The 19,569-nt window shown below is 47.9% G+C and overlaps 10 protein-coding genes across 10 annotated transcripts; 5 read left to right on the forward strand and 5 right to left on the reverse strand.

Moving 5' to 3' along the window:
* The first annotated feature begins 21 nt into the window (after nt 1-21).
* On the forward strand, nt 22-1,951 carry EDB93DRAFT_622384 (WD40 repeat-like protein). Its single transcript, XM_041456896.1, has 5 exons — nt 22-385; nt 446-1,042; nt 1,094-1,405; nt 1,457-1,637; nt 1,688-1,951. The coding sequence occupies exons 1-5, from the start codon at nt 71-73 to the stop codon at nt 1,846-1,848; spliced, it is 1,566 nt and encodes a 521-aa protein (XP_041305623.1). The 5' UTR covers nt 22-70; the 3' UTR covers nt 1,849-1,951.
* Nucleotides 1,879-4,405, reverse strand: EDB93DRAFT_622196 (Catenin-beta-like protein). Its single transcript, XM_041456895.1, has 11 exons — nt 4,338-4,405; nt 3,944-4,282; nt 3,784-3,890; nt 3,459-3,726; nt 3,310-3,403; nt 3,038-3,261; nt 2,838-2,986; nt 2,651-2,786; nt 2,361-2,597; nt 2,171-2,305; nt 1,879-2,112 (listed from the first exon to the last, which is right to left on the reverse strand). Exons 1-11 carry the CDS (start codon nt 4,359-4,361, stop codon nt 1,909-1,911), a joined length of 1,917 nt encoding a protein of 638 aa, XP_041305624.1. The 5' UTR covers nt 4,362-4,405; the 3' UTR covers nt 1,879-1,908.
* A 629-nt stretch (nt 4,406-5,034) lies between these two features.
* EDB93DRAFT_1089312 (RNA-binding domain-containing protein) lies at nt 5,035-5,829 on the reverse strand (the record flags this gene model as incomplete). Its single annotated transcript, XM_041446201.1, has 4 exons — nt 5,035-5,168; nt 5,223-5,289; nt 5,341-5,465; nt 5,517-5,829. The coding sequence occupies 4 exons, from the start codon at nt 5,827-5,829 to the stop codon at nt 5,035-5,037; spliced, it is 639 nt and encodes a 212-aa protein (XP_041305625.1).
* Nucleotides 5,830-6,170: 341 nt separating this feature from the next.
* EDB93DRAFT_1241695 (60S ribosomal protein L5) lies at nt 6,171-7,298 on the forward strand (the record flags this gene model as incomplete). The annotated part of the gene is made up of 5 exons (XM_041451911.1): nt 6,171-6,258; nt 6,308-6,350; nt 6,401-6,561; nt 6,612-6,978; nt 7,034-7,298. 5 exons carry the CDS (start codon nt 6,171-6,173, stop codon nt 7,296-7,298), a joined length of 924 nt encoding a protein of 307 aa, XP_041305626.1.
* Nucleotides 7,194-9,787, reverse strand: EDB93DRAFT_622871 (subunit 17 of mediator complex-domain-containing protein). Its single transcript, XM_041456899.1, has 7 exons — nt 9,507-9,787; nt 9,216-9,455; nt 8,763-9,166; nt 8,374-8,714; nt 7,922-8,328; nt 7,630-7,866; nt 7,194-7,573 (listed from the first exon to the last, which is right to left on the reverse strand). Exons 1-7 carry the CDS (start codon nt 9,668-9,670, stop codon nt 7,405-7,407), a joined length of 1,962 nt encoding a protein of 653 aa, XP_041305627.1. The 5' UTR covers nt 9,671-9,787; the 3' UTR covers nt 7,194-7,404.
* A 1-nt stretch (nt 9,788) lies between these two features.
* On the forward strand, nt 9,789-12,938 carry EDB93DRAFT_622877 (fungal-specific transcription factor domain-containing protein). Its single transcript, XM_041456900.1, has 10 exons — nt 9,789-9,986; nt 10,041-10,077; nt 10,130-10,156; nt 10,207-10,515; nt 10,569-10,870; nt 10,926-11,134; nt 11,188-11,258; nt 11,310-11,420; nt 11,473-11,513; nt 11,564-12,938. Exons 1-10 carry the CDS (start codon nt 9,877-9,879, stop codon nt 12,864-12,866), a joined length of 2,520 nt encoding a protein of 839 aa, XP_041305628.1. The 5' UTR covers nt 9,789-9,876; the 3' UTR covers nt 12,867-12,938.
* A 357-nt stretch (nt 12,939-13,295) lies between these two features.
* On the reverse strand, nt 13,296-13,899 carry EDB93DRAFT_1058289 (uncharacterized protein; the record flags this gene model as incomplete). The annotated part of the gene is made up of 4 exons (XM_041444782.1): nt 13,296-13,403; nt 13,458-13,508; nt 13,557-13,690; nt 13,746-13,899. Coding segments are annotated over 4 exons (447 nt in total), but the record flags the coding sequence as incomplete, so codon positions are not given.
* Nucleotides 13,900-14,368: 469 nt separating this feature from the next.
* EDB93DRAFT_1158903 (Snf7 family) lies at nt 14,369-15,588 on the forward strand. Its single transcript, XM_041449978.1, has 5 exons — nt 14,369-14,624; nt 14,681-14,802; nt 14,853-15,005; nt 15,055-15,510; nt 15,562-15,588. The coding sequence occupies exons 1-4, from the start codon at nt 14,474-14,476 to the stop codon at nt 15,139-15,141; spliced, it is 513 nt and encodes a 170-aa protein (XP_041305630.1). The 5' UTR covers nt 14,369-14,473; the 3' UTR covers nt 15,142-15,510; nt 15,562-15,588.
* EDB93DRAFT_622858 (uncharacterized protein) lies at nt 15,565-16,661 on the forward strand. Its single transcript, XM_041456898.1, has 2 exons — nt 15,565-16,030; nt 16,082-16,661. The coding sequence occupies exons 1-2, from the start codon at nt 15,920-15,922 to the stop codon at nt 16,496-16,498; spliced, it is 528 nt and encodes a 175-aa protein (XP_041305631.1). The 5' UTR covers nt 15,565-15,919; the 3' UTR covers nt 16,499-16,661.
* Nucleotides 16,646-19,488, reverse strand: EDB93DRAFT_1241700 (VID27 cytoplasmic protein-domain-containing protein; the record flags this gene model as incomplete). Its single annotated transcript, XM_041451912.1, has 11 exons — nt 16,646-16,774; nt 16,828-17,002; nt 17,056-17,681; nt 17,744-17,967; nt 18,021-18,135; nt 18,185-18,719; nt 18,773-19,025; nt 19,086-19,204; nt 19,255-19,345; nt 19,401-19,418; nt 19,470-19,488. 11 exons carry the CDS (start codon nt 19,486-19,488, stop codon nt 16,646-16,648), a joined length of 2,304 nt encoding a protein of 767 aa, XP_041305632.1.
* Nucleotides 19,489-19,569: the final 81 nt, after the last annotated feature.

Genomic DNA, 19,569 nt, shown 5'->3' on the forward strand with positions numbered 1-19,569 from the left:
TACAATCACTGATCATCATGCCGTGGGATACAAAAATATTGTCATCCGAATCCCGAATTATCTCTACTACATGGACTATCAGCCGGTAGTCGTACAGAGGCATGCTCGGCCAGCTGCGGCTAAGCATAGTCCAGAGTCAAGATATTGGCGTCAATTCAAACACCCAGTGTTCATCAAGGAATACGCACCAGTCACATCTATCCAGTTCTCTCTTTCTAAACCTCATAGGTATGCTGTAACAGCAGCAACGCGTGTTCAGATTTATGCACCCCGAACTCAGAAAGTGACAAAGACAATCTCGCGCTTCAAGGATGTCGCACGCAGTGGTAACATCCGTCCTGACGGGAAGCTCGTCGTCGCAGGTGATGATACAGGTCTCGTGCAGGTATGATCGCATACTCACGGTATATTCTCACTGTGCCATCCCTGATTAATCCGCTCGCAGGTCTTTGACATCAATTCACGCGCCATCCTTCGTACATTGGACTCGCATAAGCAACCAGTACACGTCACTAAATTCTCCGTCCTCGCACCCACCCAAGTACTCTCCTGTTCAGACGACACAACCGTAAAATTATGGGACGTCCCCTCACAAACTGAAGTAGTCACGTTCCATGCACACACCGACTATGTCCGCTCTGGTGAAGTTTCGACGTCGAATCCGCACCTCATCCTTACTGGTTCTTATGATGCGACTATGAGATTATTCGACACGCGCACCAGTCAATGCGAGATGATAATGGGTGGCGGGGATACCTCGAGTGCAGTACCAGTCGAGCAAGTCAAAATGTTCCCATCTGGTACGATGGCCTTGTCCACCGCAGGTCCTATCTTGCGCCTCTGGGACTTGGTCGCTGGTGGCCGTTGTTTACGTGCATTTTCGAATCATCAGAAGACTATCACCTCGCTAGCATTTGATAGCTCCGCGGGTCGTCTGTTGACGGGAAGTTTGGATCATATGGTGAAGGTTTATGATGTCAGCTCGTACAAGGTTGTGCATACCATGCGATACCCTGCGCCTGTTCTTTGTCTTGCCATTTCCGTATGTAAAGTTCTACTTTATTGTCGTGTTCCTTTCTTAACATTAGTGCAGCCGGATGAAACTCATATCGCTGCGGGAATGTCAGATGGCACGCTCTCGGTTAGACGCAGACAGCCAAAAGCTTCAGAAGCCGCGGATCAGCCCTTCGCTGCTGCTTTAAAATCTGGGGCCTTCGAGACATTCTTAGGGGGCGCCCTTCCTGCAATTGGTCAAGGACGCACAAAGTCAAAAATCAAGCCTAAACCTACCGGAGATGTGGACGAGTTGAGAATCGAAAGCAGAAGAGCAAAGCGTCTGAAAGAGTACGACAGGCTCTTGAAAGGGTTCAAATATTCAGCAGCTTTGGATTCGGTGCTCAGAAAGGTGATGCTCGTTCATTATGGTTGCGAAATTCGATGTTGATCCGCCTCATAGAATGTCCCACCGACAACGGCTTTCTCTCTGATACAAGAACTGATACATCGTGACGGCCTTCGGAGCGCATTGGCAGGTCGAGATGATGTTCTTTTGGAACCAGTCTTGTGTCTTCTTGTGAAGCATGTCACTGATCCCCGTTTTGGTGAAATGGTGTCCGACGTCTCAAGTCTAGTCATCGGTACGTGATTGGTCGTCTTGCATCTTTGCTGGCTTGACATATCTATGCAGAGATGTACACACCGGTTCTTGGACAGTCACCTCTCATCGATTCACTCTTCATGCGACTTCGAAAGAAAGTCCTTGCCGAGATTCGGTTCCAAAAAGAACTTGTCAAAACAAAAGGCGCACTCGAAATGATTTTCGCGTCCGCTACACTGACTGCTGCATAGCAGGCCATACAACTTGTATTCTATGCACATATTGCTATATATTTTAATGCCCCATGTCCGTCATGAGCATTCATGCAGGAAGTCGATAAGATGTTGGAGGATCTCCTTTTGTGACAGTGCTCCGCCCTCGGGAGCGTGATCAGTGGTTGCGCCATTGCTTTGAGTGTCAGCGTCGAGGTTGTCGCGGTGTATCTCAAGGGTTGAGATGACATCTTTCAGGGACTGGTTCTTGCGCTCAAGCATTTGTGTGATATGGCCGCGAATCTGGAGTGTCACGGTTATTCGACTTAGCTATCACGAGTTGTCTAAAAATGTTGCTTACTCCATCATCCTCCATGACTACCCATGCGAGGATGTAATCGACTGTTTGCAGTGTGAATAGTCCGCCTTCCAGTCGGCGCAGATAAAACAGATCCTCGTCTTCTGACTCGATTTCACCGCCGTCAGCAAGTGTTTCCTACACTTCAGCGTTCGGACTGGATGTTCGTTAGCAAATGTTACAAGGTACATACCTTTTTCTCCGCCGCGATCTCCGCGTCCACAACTTTTAGACGATTAAGAGCATTTTCCCGCACCTCGAGTAGTTTGTCGGCTTTTTCATAGTTATTTTCCACAAACTTGGCAAGCAGACGTATTCGATCTGGAGAGTCTGATGGAGTGTTTGAAAATAATGAGGAGATAATGCCAAGGATATGTGAGGTATCTTCGGAAGCTGCTGCTGGTGCATTGGATTTGGATTTTTTTGAACCCTACGGAATATGCTTGATCAGTTTGAACCACACTGAGAGCACTGCATCTGTACCTTGCCCATAAAAGCAGCAAAGAGCGTCTTCAATCCAAGGGCCTCGATAAAGTTTGCACAAATGGCGGTGCCTGCTGCGCCGGACATCGCATAGTCGAGAGTTTTGATTGCTCTCAATTTTGATTGCAATTTCTCTCTACCAACGGCACATGTCAGTAATGCGTCAACATCTCAAGGATGCACTCACCGCATCATAAGAAGCATGAGGTCGACGCCTTCGCTCGCGAGGAAAAATGACTTGACTTCAGGCTCGGCCAACGCGGAACAAAGAGCGTCGAACAAATTCTCCATAAATTCGGTCTCGTCCGCATCTACTGGGTCACGCCTTCGAAATTGCTGTATCATAGGAATTAACAACAAAGTTTGTAATAGTCAACTGCGACCTACAGAAAGAACGTTAAGGATGATCTCGACACCATCTTTCTTGCCAAAATCTTGACGGTTCACTGCATTATTCTGTAACAGAATAGAAAGCATTTCTGCGGAATAGCCACGGTTTTCATCGTGAGTCTTCGACTGTACGCGATTGAGTAACCACTCCATCATCTTGGTCTTCGATACTAGTAAAAGGGAAAGGTCAGGGTTAAAGCCAAGTATGTTTTCAAATATGCCTGAAACGTAGGTCAGCAATGAATGATGAGAGATTCGGGCACGAATACCGAGAACATGGAAGACACCCTGTTTGTCTGCTTCTTCAATCTCGTTTAAACGCGAAAGGTTATCAACGAGTAACTCCAAGATTGAATTCTCTAGCTGCGTGGGGTGGAACACTTGAGACAGAAAACCATGTCAGAATGTCGGAACAAACCAGAGCTTCAATAAGGGCCTTCAGCGCTGCCTGCGCTTCCTGTAGTTCCTCCTCGTCTTCTAATTCATTCCCAACATCTTCGTCGGTCAGCTCGTGAATCACATCAACAACATCAATGACGATATCGGCGTTTTCATGGCTGAGGAGTCCAATGAGTAAAGTGACAGAACCGGAGCGCACGAGTTCTGGGTAGGCCAGCACAGGAGACTGTGCCAAAGACAAAAGAGATTTAAGCGCACTATCGAGGTCTGCTTCAGAGTCGATGAACCTGCAACAGCGTAGGTATAATCAGCCCTAAAACCATAAGATGTCCAATGTAAATTACTTTGACGGGTCATCCGGGTACTTCGAGCGTTGGTCTTGGTTTTTGTTGGCAGCTCGCTCAAACTTCAGTAACGTCCTTCTTATGCTTGTGATCGATATTCCTTCTGGCTTCATGTCATGTCAATATTTACGCATTTCGCAAGATTTTTGTATGCCCTCACGTCTTCTGTCGTTCCCTCTCCTTCAGCACTCTCAAAGATACTCAATATTTGCTTCTGTTCCGAAGTCAGTCCTCCTCCGTAGAACCGCCCTTCTTCATCCTCTTCGGCAAAGTAGTCCGCGTCACCCCCTGGAGCAAACGAGTTGTCAATCATATTGTCGTCCCCGTCTTCTACAGTTGCGCGTCGCGACTGTCGGCGAGGCGCCGAGCTGCTTTCAGGGATGTCAACGTCCATGGCCGAATCCCCATTTGAGGGAGTGTCGATACGCATCTTCTTTAGCATCTCCGGGGTAGGATTATCTGGCATCTTCCGCTTTGAGCCTGTAGGAAGCCTGGGCACCTGGAACGCGTAAACGTCACAACATGCACACGAGAGTGTAAGACGACCCCCTTACTTTGAAAAGCTTGTCAATGTCCATGATTGAGTATCTGGCTAATGGCTGGTGCACAAATACATGGTCCTACTTATTAAGTAGTATATATATTCCATCATGAAAGCACGTGCTTAATATCGTCCGAGTCGCACTGGTCGATTGCTCTTCAAAACCTTCAAAGAAAATTTGACAACTATCTTCATTCTTGTAGTCTAACAGCTATAAGTCTATGCATACGACTACAAAATTTCTACAACAACGAGCATTTGGCTGTAACTTAGTCAAGACTGTCGTCCGCTTAGCCGTCACGCCAAAAGGCAGTAATACTGAAAGCTTATGCTTCAGTATCGCGGACAGTATTTATGTAGATTTATGAGAACCCCAGTAAGCCAGCGTGCTTACAGCAACTTCACGCAGGTGGTCGACAGTGTCCACCTTGCTTACCTTGCATATGCTTGCTTAACAAGCCATTCAAGCCATTTGAAGAAAGCGCGCGCATAGTAGGCCTGACTGTGAAATACAGAAAACGAAGCGGATATGCGAGGAGTCAAGGAATAGTACCCACTATCATTGTGTGGCCTTAGCATGGTGTCCATCATCATAATTGCATAGTCGAAATACATAACACGGTGAGCTGCGCTCCAGTATCAAAAAATAAAACATACTGGCAATGTCTTCGCAGACCAGCCACGTCGTCCAAACGCACAGCGGCAATCGATTAGTATGGCTTGCCTCTATTCTTCTTCAAGTCCTTTTCGAGCTGTCTAGCCTTTCGGTGCCCTATCTCTACAGGTCGGATAGCAGTATCATCCGCCTTCTTGAGCTTGACTGGACGGTTACCTACATATTTGCCTGGAATATGGTTGTCAGCGAGATCGCAGAGAATTGGACAAGAGTAGTTCTCACCATCCATCTCTTTCCAAGCTTTGAGGAAATCTTCTGGATCTGAAAAGGCGACAAAGCCATACTTGGCCTAATAATGTCTTGTCAGCAAAGTTTGTAGAGCACAGGGAAACGTCCAAACCTTCTGGCTTAACCTGTCGCGTATGACGCGGGCTTTCTGGAAAGATGTATATTTATTGAAGGCATTTGCAAGGACATCATCGGAAACATCGTTGCTAAGATCTCCTACGAACAAGCGGAACCAAGCTACGATAAAGGTTATCAGTGACTGACTTTCGTACCAAGTGGCACACTTACATGGATTCCATTCTAGAAGAGTCTGATCTTCCCAGACCTTTCCACCACCCTTACGAAGCACGGTGGTGCGCTTTCCGCCCTTTGCAAGTTTCCCACCAGCACCTCCACGCTTGTCGATCATAGCCCCAGGAACATAGACACTCTGTTGCGCAAGTATGCCGACATCATATTCGTACGCATTCGCTGGAACAGGTGCGCTGTGGTTCGACGAAGATCCGGGCAAAGGATACATGGGACCTTGGTAAGGCTGGTGGTAAGGATTAACATCATAAGCCTGTTGCTGTTGGCTGAATTGAGAATACTGCGAGTCCATGGTGCGTTGATGTTGGTACAGTGAGAAGTCGGTTATCCCGGGGCTATCACCTCACTTACCACATCGATAACCAATAAAAATAATCAAAATCTAATTAAATAGGTAAATAAACAAAGGTAAATAACCGCTCTCGAAAACTTTGATTGAAAGGCGTACTCGCTGTCCCCGCCGTCCTCAAGATCCCCAAGGTATGTCTCTATGACTGTTCACCGTCCTGTGGAACCGTCCAGTCCTTAATAACTGGGTACAATGATGGGGTTGTATAAATATTGCCAGCTCCCGATGGATGGACGATAGCTGCCCAGGATGCATATGTGCAGTCAACTGACAATTCCCACTAGATGCCGTTCGTCAAAAAGGTGAAGTCCGATGCCTACTTCTCCCGCTTCCAGGTGAAGTACCGCCGTAGAAGAGAGGGAAAGACCGACTGTGAGCATGCTGTGCATTTTCTTGATTGCATGTACTAAGGTCTACTTAGACTATGCCCGCAAACGCCTCGTGACCCAGGCTAAAAACAAGTAGTGAGTTATCGCAGTATGAAGAACTGCGACATGTTCTAACAGCTGGAAAGCAATGCACCAAAATACCGTCTAGTAGTGCGCTTCACGAACCGGGACATCATTGTCCAGATCGTATATGCACGTCTACAAGGCGACTTCGTCTTGACTGCTGCACGGTCACAAGAGCTGTCAAGATACGGAATCAACCACGGTCTCACTAACTGGACTGCTGGTACGATTTTTCCCTGTAATTCGCTGTATGATATTTGATGGATACCTTAGCATACGCAACTGGTCTTCTGTGCGCTCGCCGTGCATTGACAAAGCTGGGTCTTGCCGATAAATACGAGGGTGTTGCGGAGCCTGACGGCTCCTTGACATTGACTGAGGCATTAGACGATGAAGATGCTCCACGACCTTTCAAGTGCTACCTCGATGTTGGTCTCAAGCGCACTTCCACTGGCCACCGTGTTTTCGGCGCAATGAAAGGCGCAAGTGACGGTGGTATATTTATCCCCCACTCTGACAAGCGTTTCCCTGGGTACGACCCAGAGAGCAAGTCTCTCGATAGTGAAGTGCTCAAGAAGTACATCTTTGGTGGCCACGTTGCCGAGTATATGGAGTCGCTCGAGGAGGAAGATGACGAGCGGTAAGCCGTTCCATACGGAACATGAGAAAATGTGACATTTATGGTTTTTTCTCAGCTTCAAGAAACAATTCTCTTCATATCTCGCGGATGATATTGGTTCTGAGGATATCGAGGAAATCTACACTAACGCATATGCCGCTATTCGTGAGGACCCCACCTTCAAGCCTTCGGAAAAGACCAAGGACTGGAAGGCAGAGAGCCTGAAGTACAAGACGTCCAAACTCTCGCTGGAGCAGCGCAGAGCTCGCATCCAGGCGAAGATCGAGGCTTTCAAGGCTTCAGGAGGCGAGGTTGCTGCCGACGACGAGGAGGAGGAGTAAAAAATTTCGTCTTCTTACTTACTTTCTGGATTCACATTTTCATCCCCCAGCCAAGTAGGTCATATGCTTATGATATCATGCAACACGATTATTAGCCAAAACATTTTTAACATTCTGCTATGGTCTTCTCGAGCAGCTCTTGCAGCCATGCTACGAGAGAAACTGAGGTCTCAGGAGTGTATGTTTCTAGTAATGTTAACTGGTGACTTGCTCTGTTCAGTCGGTATGCCGACGAGTGGATAGCAAAGTCCTTGTCGAATATGACGCGGAAGTTCCTCCAAATCTCCTTAGCCTATGCTGGAAAGAGGAAGAGTAATAGCAATATGCTCACAATATATTTCCTTCCCATCTTCCGACTGCTTTGCCGCTAACAAAATCAACAAACCATGTTGCACCGATGTGTTCACAAACTTGTGAGCCCACTTCGCACAACCGGTTGAGAAGGCACCTTTCGACTTCGTCTGAAAGGAGCTGCACTAGCTGAGGGATGGACGCAATCGGCAGCGTCGCTTGTGGCAAATGGGCTGTAAGAGATGATGGCGAAAGAAACGTCAAGCGAAGAGTTTGCCTATTGTGAGGAACATGATTATATGCTCAGGAATGGGCTCCAGGTCGCAACTTACCTAACATCGATACGGAGAAGAGCCTCGCCTCCTATCCTCCTTGCCGTTTCATTGGCGACAAAATGCTCCACCAATTGATGCCCACTCTCACCTACGGCATCGAATCGTAACGAGGATGAAACACCAGCCTTGAGCAAGGCAGAGACCATTTTATCTAGCTCTACTCTGATTCTGTCACAAAACACCTGATATTGAAGGAGGTCGATAATGGGCTGCAACAGAGGAGCCTTATTCGAGGAGACCGAGGGTGGATGTTGTGTGTTGGCTGATGATAGGCGTTGAGATTTCTGTGAAGCATGCAGAGACAGGAGGAGTCCCTGCAGTGCGAAGTATATGAGATTACAAGTAGTGGACAAACGTTCATCACTCTTATTGGATTCTTGAGCATTGACAGCATCACCGTCAACCTACATAAGTTGAGCGCCTCATCTCGGTCTAGGATGATAACTCACGAGTTCAAACTTGAGTTCCATTCCTTGGGCGGCGTCAATGACGATTAGCCGTTCAGCCACTTGTGCTGACGCTGTCGGTAGAGTACTAGCCTCTTTAATCAAGACAGAGAAAAGTTCTTCCTCGACCATTTCCCTTTGCGCAATTTTAAGCGAATCTTCCAACGACGCATCCGTTAGGCTTGTTATGCCGTTGGAAGCAGCGCGAAAGAGGCCGTTGTGATCGGTTATGATAAGAGAGACTTGAAGGCGGACTCGCTGACGGTGAGGAAACACAAGAACATGTGATGAAGTTTCATATGTTGCCATGTGTCCTACCGCTCTTCGTCTGAAGTGAGCTGGGGCTGAACACACGGTTAAATTCAAGACAGTGAACATGATCAGATGCTTACATTCCTCTAGTCCGAAAGAGACAAAGAAGTCCTTTGACGTTTTATCAGCACCCTTGCCTGTAGGTGCACCAAATGGGAGGGGTGCAGGCACCAATCCCCAATTGGCACGCCGGGTCCTGAGTGCATCAACCCAGTACCTTTGACCTCGGAGGCGGCTTCTCTCCAGATTGCTTGCAGCGGCCTTGAATATACTTGAAGCTTTTCTCAGAGCCTCGTCCTTTCCACCGATAGTCAGCTGAGCATGAAATGCGTCCACTGAAGGTATAGGCAAAGGTTTCGTGACAATACTTGCAGTCAACGTAGAAGAAGGTAAAGAAGGGATAGGGGACGGATCAGTTGGCGCAGAAGAAGCCAGTAACAATGACAGCAGCTCCCTGGCATGCGTCATCTCTCCCAGCGCCGTACTAGCTTGCGAATGAGACTTCCGACGTTGCCGCCTGGAGGATCACATACAATAGCTGTGGCATGATTTCCATGCGCATTTTGAATAATTCCTCCGGGTTCATATGGGCTTTCGAAATACCTTCCTCCTGCTGATCTGATTCAACCTTGTCATCTTTGGTATCCGGCGCCTGAGGAATGGACGAGTCTCCGGTAGCTCTCAGGGCATCTTGGCGCTCAAAAAAATCTGCGCCACGCTCAAGGAATATGCGTCTCAAGTTTTCACCCAAGAGTTTCGTGGGATCTTGTGGACTGATGCGTGCTTGGTTAGCAATAGAATACAGCGACGGTTTCGTGACATACGGCTCGAATACTTGCGCTCCATCTGGAGCTATGTCTAGAAGGACGGGTATGCGCTCTCCCTTGTCATCCTTGTAGGGTCTCTCCAAAGAGAGTTTAGTTTTCTTCCAGGACGGTTGTTCCATCATGACCGCTACGTCCGAGTCGATTGGTGTTATCGAGGCCATCGCGATAAACAGACTATATTATATATATGAGATAACCTTTGGTGAACGATCCGGACAGAGTCAAGCCGCTCAATGGCAACCGGGGCTAAGCGCTAACGACTGCCAGCAGTGCCACCTGCACGTGCAGATCGGAGACGGAGTCATTGATCTGCCTGTCACTCCCTTCATCTTTCTATTCAATTTCCAAGATCATCGTCTGCTCATCCATGGTCAAGAACACTTCTTCAGCTTCGGAAACCTCTAGTCTTAAGAGGAGGAAGACTGAGGATGAGGATGGCGATCATATACAGGTCAAGAAACCCAGATCTAGAGTCAGGTTTGTCATTTTTCCTTGCGCGCTTAGAGCGACCCAGAACCATTTTGTCCGTAGTTTCTCCTGTGGTGAATGTCACCGTCGAAAACAGAAGGTTTGTCCATACTCTCATTCAAATCATATTGCTAAAATATTCCCCATGGCAGTGCGACCGGCAGATACCGTGCTCTCATGTATGTCTCTCATGCCGTTTATTACCCGCTCGTCTGACAGTCTTCCCAAGTGTATAGCACGAAAAGTACCTGAGCTTTGCAAAGCATACACCCCCGGAAAAACAGACCAAGATTTGAGCGTCCGCTTAGCCAGGCTTGAGCACATCATCGAGCAGGCTTTGCCCCAATACTTCAGTTCACCGTCTCATTCTTCCTATTCAGCTGCAGACAGACGCCAAAGTTCTACATCTGAAGGCCCAGATGACGATAATCGTTCGATAACTGATGAGCAGGATCCAAGTGGCGGTACCTTCCACAGTGGAAAGTGGTATGGCAATAGCGCCTCAGGAAGTGTAGCACCCGCCTCCGTTCTGGAGCAAGTGAATGTTTTGATGGTCATGCTAGTTCTATTCTCTGACATCCTTTTCACTAGCTGGCAAACGTCGTCGTTGCCAGTTCGATTCAAGAACAGTGGGATTCTCCACATTCCATTTCTAATCTCCATGCTGGGCCTTCCGGCCAGCATGGGACTGGTCACGGCGAGCATAAATCAGCCTTAGCAACTCCCTCGATAATCGAGTCCGTGCGACAGGACTCTGAACCCTCAGCAGCTGACAACCTCAAGAGTCTTGTCCAAGAATGCGGTGTATCACCGCACAAAATATCGGAGCTCCTTCAGGAGCTCCCTCCACAACGGTTTTCCGATGTACTCATCGATCATTATTTCGCTGCAATGTTAGTTGATGTCCTATATGTTGTCTAGTCTTGACCTTTTCCCCCTCGATTGTAGCAATTGGACGAGATATCCCGTTTGCGAGGCCGACTTTCGGACTGCCTACGCGTCTCTTTGTGCCAACGGGGTGGGTGCCAATACTAACGATGCACGCTTCCTTCCGTTGTTGTTCGTGGTGCTTGCGATTTCAGTGCGATTGGCACCTGAACATCTCGCTGGTGACGCACGAACGAGAAGAGTGACATCTTTGAGATATTACTGGTCTTGTACGTCATTGGTGGACTATGATGTATTTTATGCCCACGCGTTTTCTGGATAGCTCGACGTTCTCTGCTTATTGCCGCAGCTATTCAACCGGATTCACTGGATATCGTTCTCACTCGCTTGCTCGTAAGTATCGAAGTTTATCTACGCGGCGCCGAGTTCCGACATAATCACTAGAGCGCACGATTCTTGACTTTTGATCGTCGCATTACGGAGTGTTGGAGTCAGTTGGGTGCTGCTGTACGAACAGCTCAAGCACTTGGATTCCATCGTGATGCTGCACCTACGGTAAGCTCGTAAATATCTTATTGGTATGCCCATTTTGATTTAGCTTGCATAGGGACTTGATCCTGCTCAGGTCGAAAATAGACGCCGCATATGGTGAGAATATCAATGCCTCCCTGAAGGTCTAAACTCAGGGAATTTTGAAGGTCATATCTTTATCACGCCGATCGTTCCTACGCACTTGTGCTTGGAAGACCTCATGCTATTCAGGACGATTACACTTCCACCCTCCCGCCTTTGAACATCGATGACGACTTTTCCCCTGCCATCATTCGCAATCCACCTCCCCTTTCAAGCCCTACACTGATGACCTTCGTCATTCTCAGGCATCAGCTTGCCACTATTATTGGAAGAATGGTACATCATTTTCAAAAGGTCAAGTCACCCAGTCATTATTCTGATGTCTTGGCGCTGGATGACGACCTTTTAAAATTCGTTTCCAACTTACCATCTCACTTTTCATTGGATCCCGACACATCCCTCGACGAGACGAAACAATTCATTCCGGTTCACCGCTTCCTCCTCATTACCGAGGTCTTGTTCGTTCGCGTTGGCCTCCATCGTCCATATTTATTGCGAAAATTGAGTTGCGATCGTTACCTGCGTTCCCGAAGGGCATGCTTCGAGTCTTCGATCAAGGATTTCCAAGTTCGCAAAGCCTTCCGCGACTTAATGCCAAAAGAAACCCGCGATTCTCTTAGCAACGCCTACAGAGAGTTTCAAACAGCGATGATTAGTGGCATTTATCTAGTTTTGCATCCCAAAGGCAAGGATGCAGACATGATGCACACTATTTTGGATGGCTTCCTTGCGGACCACGAGGGCGTGCGCGAGATGGATGAAACAACTCGGAGGGAGCTCAAGACTATTGAGTTTCTTAAGAGCCGCGCATCACAAATGGCAGAAAGTGCATCGCATGGCGTGGATAGAGCAAGCTCACCTACGGACGGGCATCCTGGGGAACAGCACTCCACAATCTTCTCCATGTCGATGTCTCGTTCTGTTCTGCCTGCATCCGCGCGCCAAGCTTTCACGATGGATACAACGTCGCCAAATACCTTGTCTCCCACGATGTCTTCCCCTGTAGTATACACGTTATCACCTCCTTATACGCATTCCCCTACTATTCAGCGTCTGCAGCACAATGGATCTAACGACGGTACGGGTACGCTCAGCTCGCCCGCTGGCAGTGGCAGTCCGAGTGGGGAGGAAGAATCCGCTGCTCAGTCTCTCTTGGATCATTGGTGTAGCACTTTCAGCGGAGGTCCTGCGGTCGACGCGACAGCAGGCATGCCTTGGGGAGGGCCTGGTAGTACTGAATTCTCAGGCTGGATAGGACCTAACAACAATACAATGACCGGAGATCCTGGTTTGATGGAAGTAGATGCTTCGGACTGGAGCTATTGGGAAGCACTGGTCAATCAGATCAAGGCTGGACCACAGCTTTAATCTGTGTATTTGCCATGTCTATATCAGTTTCTGTTCATATTATTTTATAGTGCACTTTTACTTTGCACTGTAGATGTTTAGTCTCTTTTTCTATTGCTTATTTTTACAGGCAGGTAGTAGTACAGCCATATCTACGTTGTTGATCTACAGAATCATCAGCCACAATGTTGCAAGAGCACATAGGATATGCACGCTCAGATCAGGGCCTCCGCGGCTACCTCTGCTTGAAGGTTTTCTCTCTCGCATGAGCTTGACTTGGTCTGGTACGGTGGGGCGCGAGGCCATGCGTTGTCGAAGAGGGGGGTTGGCGGAACTTTTAGTTTTGGAGGACGAAGCGTCTTCCAGGGATGTCATGCATTGATGATTTGGTGATTCGCACGGACGGATCGGTGATGGACGGCCGCGAGGTGAAATAATTGTGCTCGACGGATTAGTGCTCTTGGGGGTTACAAGATGTCCAACGCCCCACGGGATAGGGGCCCCGCCAGGTTGCTTGGTGTGTTCAGGGAGAGTGGTGTTGCCAGAATACGAAGCAATCTTAAAAGTTTCATAATCAGCATCTGCACGAAGAGGATTTACCACTGTGCTTACTGTGAATCTAGAGGTCCAAGTGGATCCAGTCGCGACCCCGTTATTCGAAAACTTGTGTACCTGTCTCAGTGAAAGACCGTATGGGGCTATGCACCATACCTGGTAGAAGTAAATGGCTGCATTGGGTGCCACGTCAGGGCATAGCCAGTTATACGATGACATGCTAGTCTCATCTAGGTGCTCGACGACGGTCGTGACCATTGACATGTTCAGGTTGGAGCCGGACATGAGGCCTGTATAGTAACCAATGTCAAACATAAAAATAGGACGAATAATGCAATTGCATACAGATGGTGGCGTTTTTCCATGGTTGGGTGGATCCGGACCGGTCGGTACCCCAAGAGATGGAACAAGTTGATCCAGATCTGAACACGTCGCCAGGACCAGGGGACACAGGTTCTATGGTAGCACAGGCGAATGTCGGAAGGAGAAATAGACTTAGGAGCCGTTGCATTGCGAACGAAGTGAACCTGGACGGATCTAGCGTCGGTATTTACTGCTTCACCCTCGTGAGGAGCGGCCAAGGTGTTCCGGAGGACCATATTAGAAGAGTGCTGTTTATATGCTTTGATGAAGCAGTCAGCCGCCATGTCAGCCGCTAGAGCAAGCTCGTTCGGACTGGTAAGTGCCAGCGATTCAAAACGTCCAAAGCGCAACATTCATGCAGCACGATATTGAAAGGTCTAATGAACGATTTGCGACTGCATGGAGGTGAAAAGGTCGAAAAATAATGTAGTGCCAAGCCCAAATACCCTTGAAAACCGAAAGAGGCAACAACATTCTGCTACCCTTCCAGTTGAGCTATCACGGCACTCAATCTCCCATGCAGACCATTAACCGCTTCTTCTATGGACCGACACCCGAAGAGAGAGTGCGTGCATGGCAAGGAAAGCTGCGTTCAGAAAGCCGACAACTGGACAGGGAGATGAGGCAGGTCGGTGCCGCACCTGTTCTGTAGTGCTCATATCCCACGCTAATTCCTGGTACAGCTTGAAGCTGCGACCGCAAAAGTACGCATGACGGTGAAGCAGCTTGCTACCAAGGGAGATGTGAAGTCTGCGCGAATCCTCGCCAAGGAGGTTGTACGTAGTAATAAACAGAAAGACAGATTGTCTGTTAGCAAGGCGCGCTTGGGATCGATCGGTACCCAGCTACAGCAGCAGCTGGGTGAGCGAATACTCTTAATTTGAAGTATAGCTGATTTACATGCTACGACTCTGCAGCCATGGCCAAAGTTACAGGGTCGTTGCAGAAGTCTACGGAAATCATGAAACTATCCAACTCGCTTGTCAAATTGCCCCAAATAAGTCAAGCAATGCGGGAAATGAGCATGGAGATGACAAAGGTGTGGGGTTTCTCCATAGCGCTCCCTTGACTATCTGACTTGTTCCGCAGGCTGGGATCATGGAGGAAATGCTTGAAGACACGTTACAAATGGACGAAGACGAGGAGATAGAAGAAGAGGCAGACGCTGAAGTTGACAAAGTTCTTTTCGACCTTACGAACGGGAAACTCGGGTTAGCTGGCTCAGCCGGAACGGAACTACCAGTATGTCATGCTCTCCTCTTGAGTAGTTCTACTCTGAGTTTTGTGCCAGACACCACAAGATCAACTGGAGGACGACGAGGCGGAGCGGGTAATGGAGGAAGCCCGAAAACAGCTGAACGGTCTATTGAGCGGCTGATCTCAATAAATACTGATACCTCCGGGCAACTTGCGGACAATCCCTTGGCTATAGTCTGTATTTTAGAAACTAAGTTACGGTACTGTATTTCTGAACAATTCGGACGTGCTGGCCACAATTCATGTATCACGGTTAACAATAAATTGCAGTGAGATATAGTAATGTTAGAATGGCGCGAAGCACAGGCTTGCAAAAGTGGATATAAACCCAGCAACAAGTCATGCATTATAACCCTCGTGAAGAATGGTCTCGGTCCTCGCCATTTAGTGGATCAACATCGAGCGATTTGGCTGACCACCTGGGTTTAAGATAGACCTGAGATGTAAGATGAAGAAGACGAACAAATTGTAGGATGAGAAAACTGATCAGCTTTAGGGCCGGTCATACAAAATAAATTTAAAATATAAATTATAAACTTACGTTGAAAGCGAATTAAACTGTTACGTACGTCAGCGTTGTTACAATCATCTTCGATGGTTTACGTTGTGAACTTTTTCCCTGGGCCCCGAGCCGGGCATATAAGTAACACTGACTTATGAGCTCAGAAAGTTGACTTTTTCCTTATCCGACCCCTTGTTTGCTTTACTAATATTGGGTTCTTCAGCCCACGGGCTCCTTACTTCTGTCAGCCCGTTTCACAGCGACCTTTCACAGGTCCACCCTGGTCCATCACAAGCACTGCCTGCTGGTTGGCAGAATCCGAGACCACCAGCTATTGCGCAACAATCTTGAATCGATCCTATAAGCAGGTCCTGTAATCGACACTCCTGTGTTATCAATGCAACCGTCGCCATCTGCTATACCCGACTTCTACTATGCGCTTTTCGCGTTCTACGAACCCGCTTTGACGATACTTGGGTTCATAGGGGCAGTGCACGACCCTGAAACAGTTGGCCCTTATTCTCCTCCTTCATTCGAACGTCTAATGACCATCTGATAGGCACATAATTCACAAGCACCATGGCCAGAGGATAATCTCCCACCTGCCAACCTTCCAAAGGCATCCATCGTGACTGTGATCCAACTAGCTCACGTCTGTGCGCTCATGGGGGTTGTTAACTTCTTCGTATTAACGGCCATCCGGAAGCATCTCTCGACGCAACTCGCTATACAAGAGAAGATCATATTTGCTCTCATGACCCCCCTTCTCATGGGGGACTGCATGCACCTCTTTGTTACGCTGTGGGCTCTCGGAGATGAGAGATGGGATATTTCACAGTGGAGTCCAATGCTTTGGACCACCATTATCCTTGGATTTAGTCTTATGATACCTCGGATCATGTGGCATCTTGGAATTTGGAGATATGTTGATACTCGCGACAGACAAACCGACGTTACTCCAAATGAAAAGAAATAGTGCGAGAAGAGAATTTCAAGGGAATATTACATCTTCATTTAGATATATAGAGAACTTCTGCGATACACCTATCCTACGTTACTGAAGACGTTAGTATACAGTCCGCAATATACCAACTACCACAGCAATCACGTCAGAAAATGCTGGCTAGTACGGACTGTTCACGATGCTCGACCGACTCTGAAGACTGAGCATAGGGGCAGCAAGCGAATTTCTCGTGGGCCGTTTGAGGTTCTTCTTGTTAATTGCAAGAACGTTGTTCTGCAAGGCAACGATCTGCAATGATCTACATGAGTGGGCCGCGGCTTCATAGACTCCAGAACACTCACAATTTGCTTATCATCCCCAAACTTGAAATTGTCTTGAACGACCATGTCTTCGTACTTCTTAATCTCATACTTGTCAAGGTGCCCTTTCTTAACCTTCGCGAAGTCCCATGCGATGACATATTGCCCTGTTGCAGTGACAATGGCATTCTCTTCTTGCCCCTCGCCTTGATTGAAGCTGCAATTTTGGTGATGTCAGTCAGGGTCGTAACAACTCCTAAAGGCACATACCGTGCAACTGAGAAGTTGATGTCATGATTCATGTATGCAACGTGCTCAGACCGAAGTTGAAGTCTTCGCGGCATAGGTTTGGCGTTAGCGGGGAAACTACGATCGAAACCCAGATTTCCGGCGTATCTCCCTTCGCCGATAAGAGTGTCAATGAGCAACAGGTAAGTCTTTGTTGTTGCGACAATCCACCGGCCACTGGCAGTGACATCGATGCCAAGGATAGGATCACCGAGAGGTGGTAAAGCTGTCTTCGCATTCTTCCCGATTGTATCGAAAAGTCTGATATCTCCTTTTTCGCTTGCAACTGCCAACTTCCCACTGGCCGTCGTGGCGACCCCAGAAAATTTATTCTTGCTGACGTATTGCTTGTATTGGCTCTCAACCATCTTGCTGCCGGAGATACGCGGATCTACTCTGAATAGCGCATTGTGGGAAGCACCAACAAGAGTCTGCTCGCGAGTAGTTTGAGCGAACTTATTGTCGGGGGCAATGTGATCAACTGTGATATCTTCATGGATCTTCCACTCTTCGACCACTTTCCCTCGTTCAATGTCCATGCTGAACAACGAATGAGGATCTAGAGGGTTCTTGAGGACCATCTTGGTGTCCTGATCATGCAACATGACCTGCACGAAAAGACGATGATATCAGGACTTGTCATTATGCGAAGGAATTGAAATTAAAATACCTCCTGTGGCTTGAATTCTTTGCCCTTCGGCGTAGAAATTTTACTAATAGTTGCATAGTACTTCACTTGATCGTCGTTGGAGTGGCTGAAGACACCAATATTACTTCCACGGACAACATAAGAGCGGTCGCCCTTATATCCGATCGTTAATTGCGAGTTGCGTTCCCCTTGTGGCATAGGAGAAATAGCGTCTCCTTCCTCTTCCTCTTCCTCCTCCTCACTTGCTTCTAAGACGCCACTCAGGGGTTTCCTGTGTGCGATAGTAGAATCCACGTACCTTCATCAGGGTCAAGTTCCGACTCAACCTCTTCTTCGTCTTCACCTTCGTCTTCCACGTCACGCATTTCAACATCTTCAGTTGTTGAACTGATGATGTAGGCTTGCTCATCAGGCTATGTGCACAGTAAACAACTTGAAATATTGAAATCGCGAGATTCCTACCTTGGCCTTTCGAAATTCAACGCCATGCAATGTTTCCCACAGACATTGAGCGAAGGCTGTCTTAAACGCATCGTAGGCTTCTGTAGACGCGAGCTGCAGGGCCCAACTATCATATCTGCTGCCATTGGCGTAGTTCCATGTTAATGATGAAGTCTTTTGAGCCCAGCGAGGATTCATATCCGAAGAAATTTTGTGAGAAACGAAGTCGCCATCCTCATCAGTGATTATGAGCCAGTAGTTGAAGTTGCCAGGGGTGCGCTTGACAATCTTGGCAAGAACAACTTGCTCGCGCTCAGCAACAAAGCCTTCTACTTCTAGGTTCCAGGAGAAAATAAGGCCTTCTTGAGAAGCAACTGTCGGGAGTGAGGAACTCGCAAATGATGGACTCGCCGCTGTACTGGTTGTTTTAGTCGGCATCGCTTGTGGTTGCATAGTAGAGTCATCCCCGGTGTCTGGTGGAAGGTCCAAGTGGTCTTGTTGATTCTTCGGCGACTTCCGGTTACTATTGCCTTTGCTCCTAGCTTTTGTGACAGGTCTGAAAACGTCATCAGGGGAGCGATTAAGGGTGACATAACGTGAAGCGCTTACCGCCATATAAACTGTTCCAAGTCAGAGTCCTTTGTGTTATCCGCATTGGCTTTGAACTTGCGCTCGTACATTGCACGATACATGCAAGTCTCAAAGAATACGCGAGTCGGTTCGTTGGTGCCTGAGGCTACGAATTCATATAATTCGTCCACATCCCCATCGAGGTCGCGCCAAATGAAGGTTGGTTCATCATCCGTCACCCCAGAACGGAATTCAAGTTCTTCACTGATCAAGAACACCCTCTCTTCATCAGCTAATCATTCTTTACGTGTGAAAAGCTGTATTAGATGACGTATCCAATAGATTTACGCACTTTCATCTTCATCTTCAAGAAGCTCTTGATCGCCATCTTCGTATACCCGTGTGATGACAAGCTGAAAGTTGTGGTCGAGTGCGGGGACACGGCGTATGGTCGCTATTGCCTCATTGTATCTGCAATTAAATCAGGGATAGGTATATGATGCACCGACACAAGCTCGCACATGCATTCCCTTGAAGACCGGATATTGCCCGGCCTGACAAGGTACAGCTGACCCATCTCGATCTTGACGACTTCGGCAGCATTGGGATCCTCTGAGAGTTGTAAAGTTAGGCTATCGGACATATCTTCTAGCAAGATCGAACGTACGCCATACTTTTCCAAGGACTACAACAGAGGATATTAGAAGTAGACAGACCAAAAAACGACTGCACTCACGACTCTTGAAGATGTTCATAGTGGCAATATCGAAAGGGAGATCGGAGGCCACAGGACCAGACGGCGCGGGCGTGACCAGTCGCGTTATCTGTAGCGTCAC

The sequence above is a fragment of the Suillus bovinus genome (genome assembly GCF_016758785.1).
Source record: "Suillus bovinus strain UH-Sbo-P2 chromosome Unknown EDB93scaffold_46, whole genome shotgun sequence".
NCBI classification, from domain to species: Eukaryota; Fungi; Basidiomycota; class Agaricomycetes; order Boletales; family Suillaceae; genus Suillus; species Suillus bovinus.

Bases quoted from the DNA above. Each gene is read 5' to 3' on its own strand.
- EDB93DRAFT_622871 (XM_041456899.1), bottom strand. From the start codon at position 9,670: ATGGCCTCGATAACACCAATCGACTCGGACGTAGCGGTCATGATGGAA. The intron at 7,867-7,921 runs GTAAGTTGCGAC...TCCTCACAATAG, and splicing joins CTTCTCCGTATCGATGTTAG to GCAAACTCTTCGCTTGACGT. The intron at 7,574-7,629 runs GTGAGCATATTG...GGAGATTTGGAG, and splicing joins AGATGGGAAGGAAATATATT to GAACTTCCGCGTCATATTCG.
- EDB93DRAFT_622877 (XM_041456900.1), top strand. From the start codon at position 9,877: ATGGTCAAGAACACTTCTTCAGCTTCGGAAACCTCTAGTCTTAAGAGG. The intron at 9,987-10,040 runs GTTTGTCATTTT...TTTTGTCCGTAG, and splicing joins AAACCCAGATCTAGAGTCAG to TTTCTCCTGTGGTGAATGTC. The intron at 11,514-11,563 runs GTGAGAATATCA...GGAATTTTGAAG, and splicing joins GAAAATAGACGCCGCATATG to GTCATATCTTTATCACGCCG.
- EDB93DRAFT_622384 (XM_041456896.1), top strand. From the start codon at position 71: ATGGACTATCAGCCGGTAGTCGTACAGAGGCATGCTCGGCCAGCTGCG. The intron at 386-445 runs GTATGATCGCAT...ATCCGCTCGCAG, and splicing joins ATGATACAGGTCTCGTGCAG to GTCTTTGACATCAATTCACG. The intron at 1,638-1,687 runs GTACGTGATTGG...ATATCTATGCAG, and splicing joins CGTCTCAAGTCTAGTCATCG to AGATGTACACACCGGTTCTT.
- EDB93DRAFT_1158903 (XM_041449978.1), top strand. From the start codon at position 14,474: ATGACGGTGAAGCAGCTTGCTACCAAGGGAGATGTGAAGTCTGCGCGA. The intron at 14,625-14,680 runs GTGAGCGAATAC...ACGACTCTGCAG, and splicing joins CCAGCTACAGCAGCAGCTGG to CCATGGCCAAAGTTACAGGG. The intron at 15,006-15,054 runs GTATGTCATGCT...GTTTTGTGCCAG, and splicing joins CAGCCGGAACGGAACTACCA to ACACCACAAGATCAACTGGA.
- EDB93DRAFT_622858 (XM_041456898.1), top strand. From the start codon at position 15,920: ATGCAACCGTCGCCATCTGCTATACCCGACTTCTACTATGCGCTTTTC. The intron at 16,031-16,081 runs GTTGGCCCTTAT...ACCATCTGATAG, and splicing joins CAGTGCACGACCCTGAAACA to GCACATAATTCACAAGCACC.
- EDB93DRAFT_622196 (XM_041456895.1), bottom strand. From the start codon at position 4,361: ATGGACATTGACAAGCTTTTCAAA. The intron at 3,727-3,783 runs GTAATTTACATT...ACGCTGTTGCAG, and splicing joins TACCCGGATGACCCGTCAAA to GTTCATCGACTCTGAAGCAG. The intron at 2,787-2,837 runs GTGAGTGCATCC...TGCCGTTGGTAG, and splicing joins CTCATGCTTCTTATGATGCG to AGAGAAATTGCAATCAAAAT.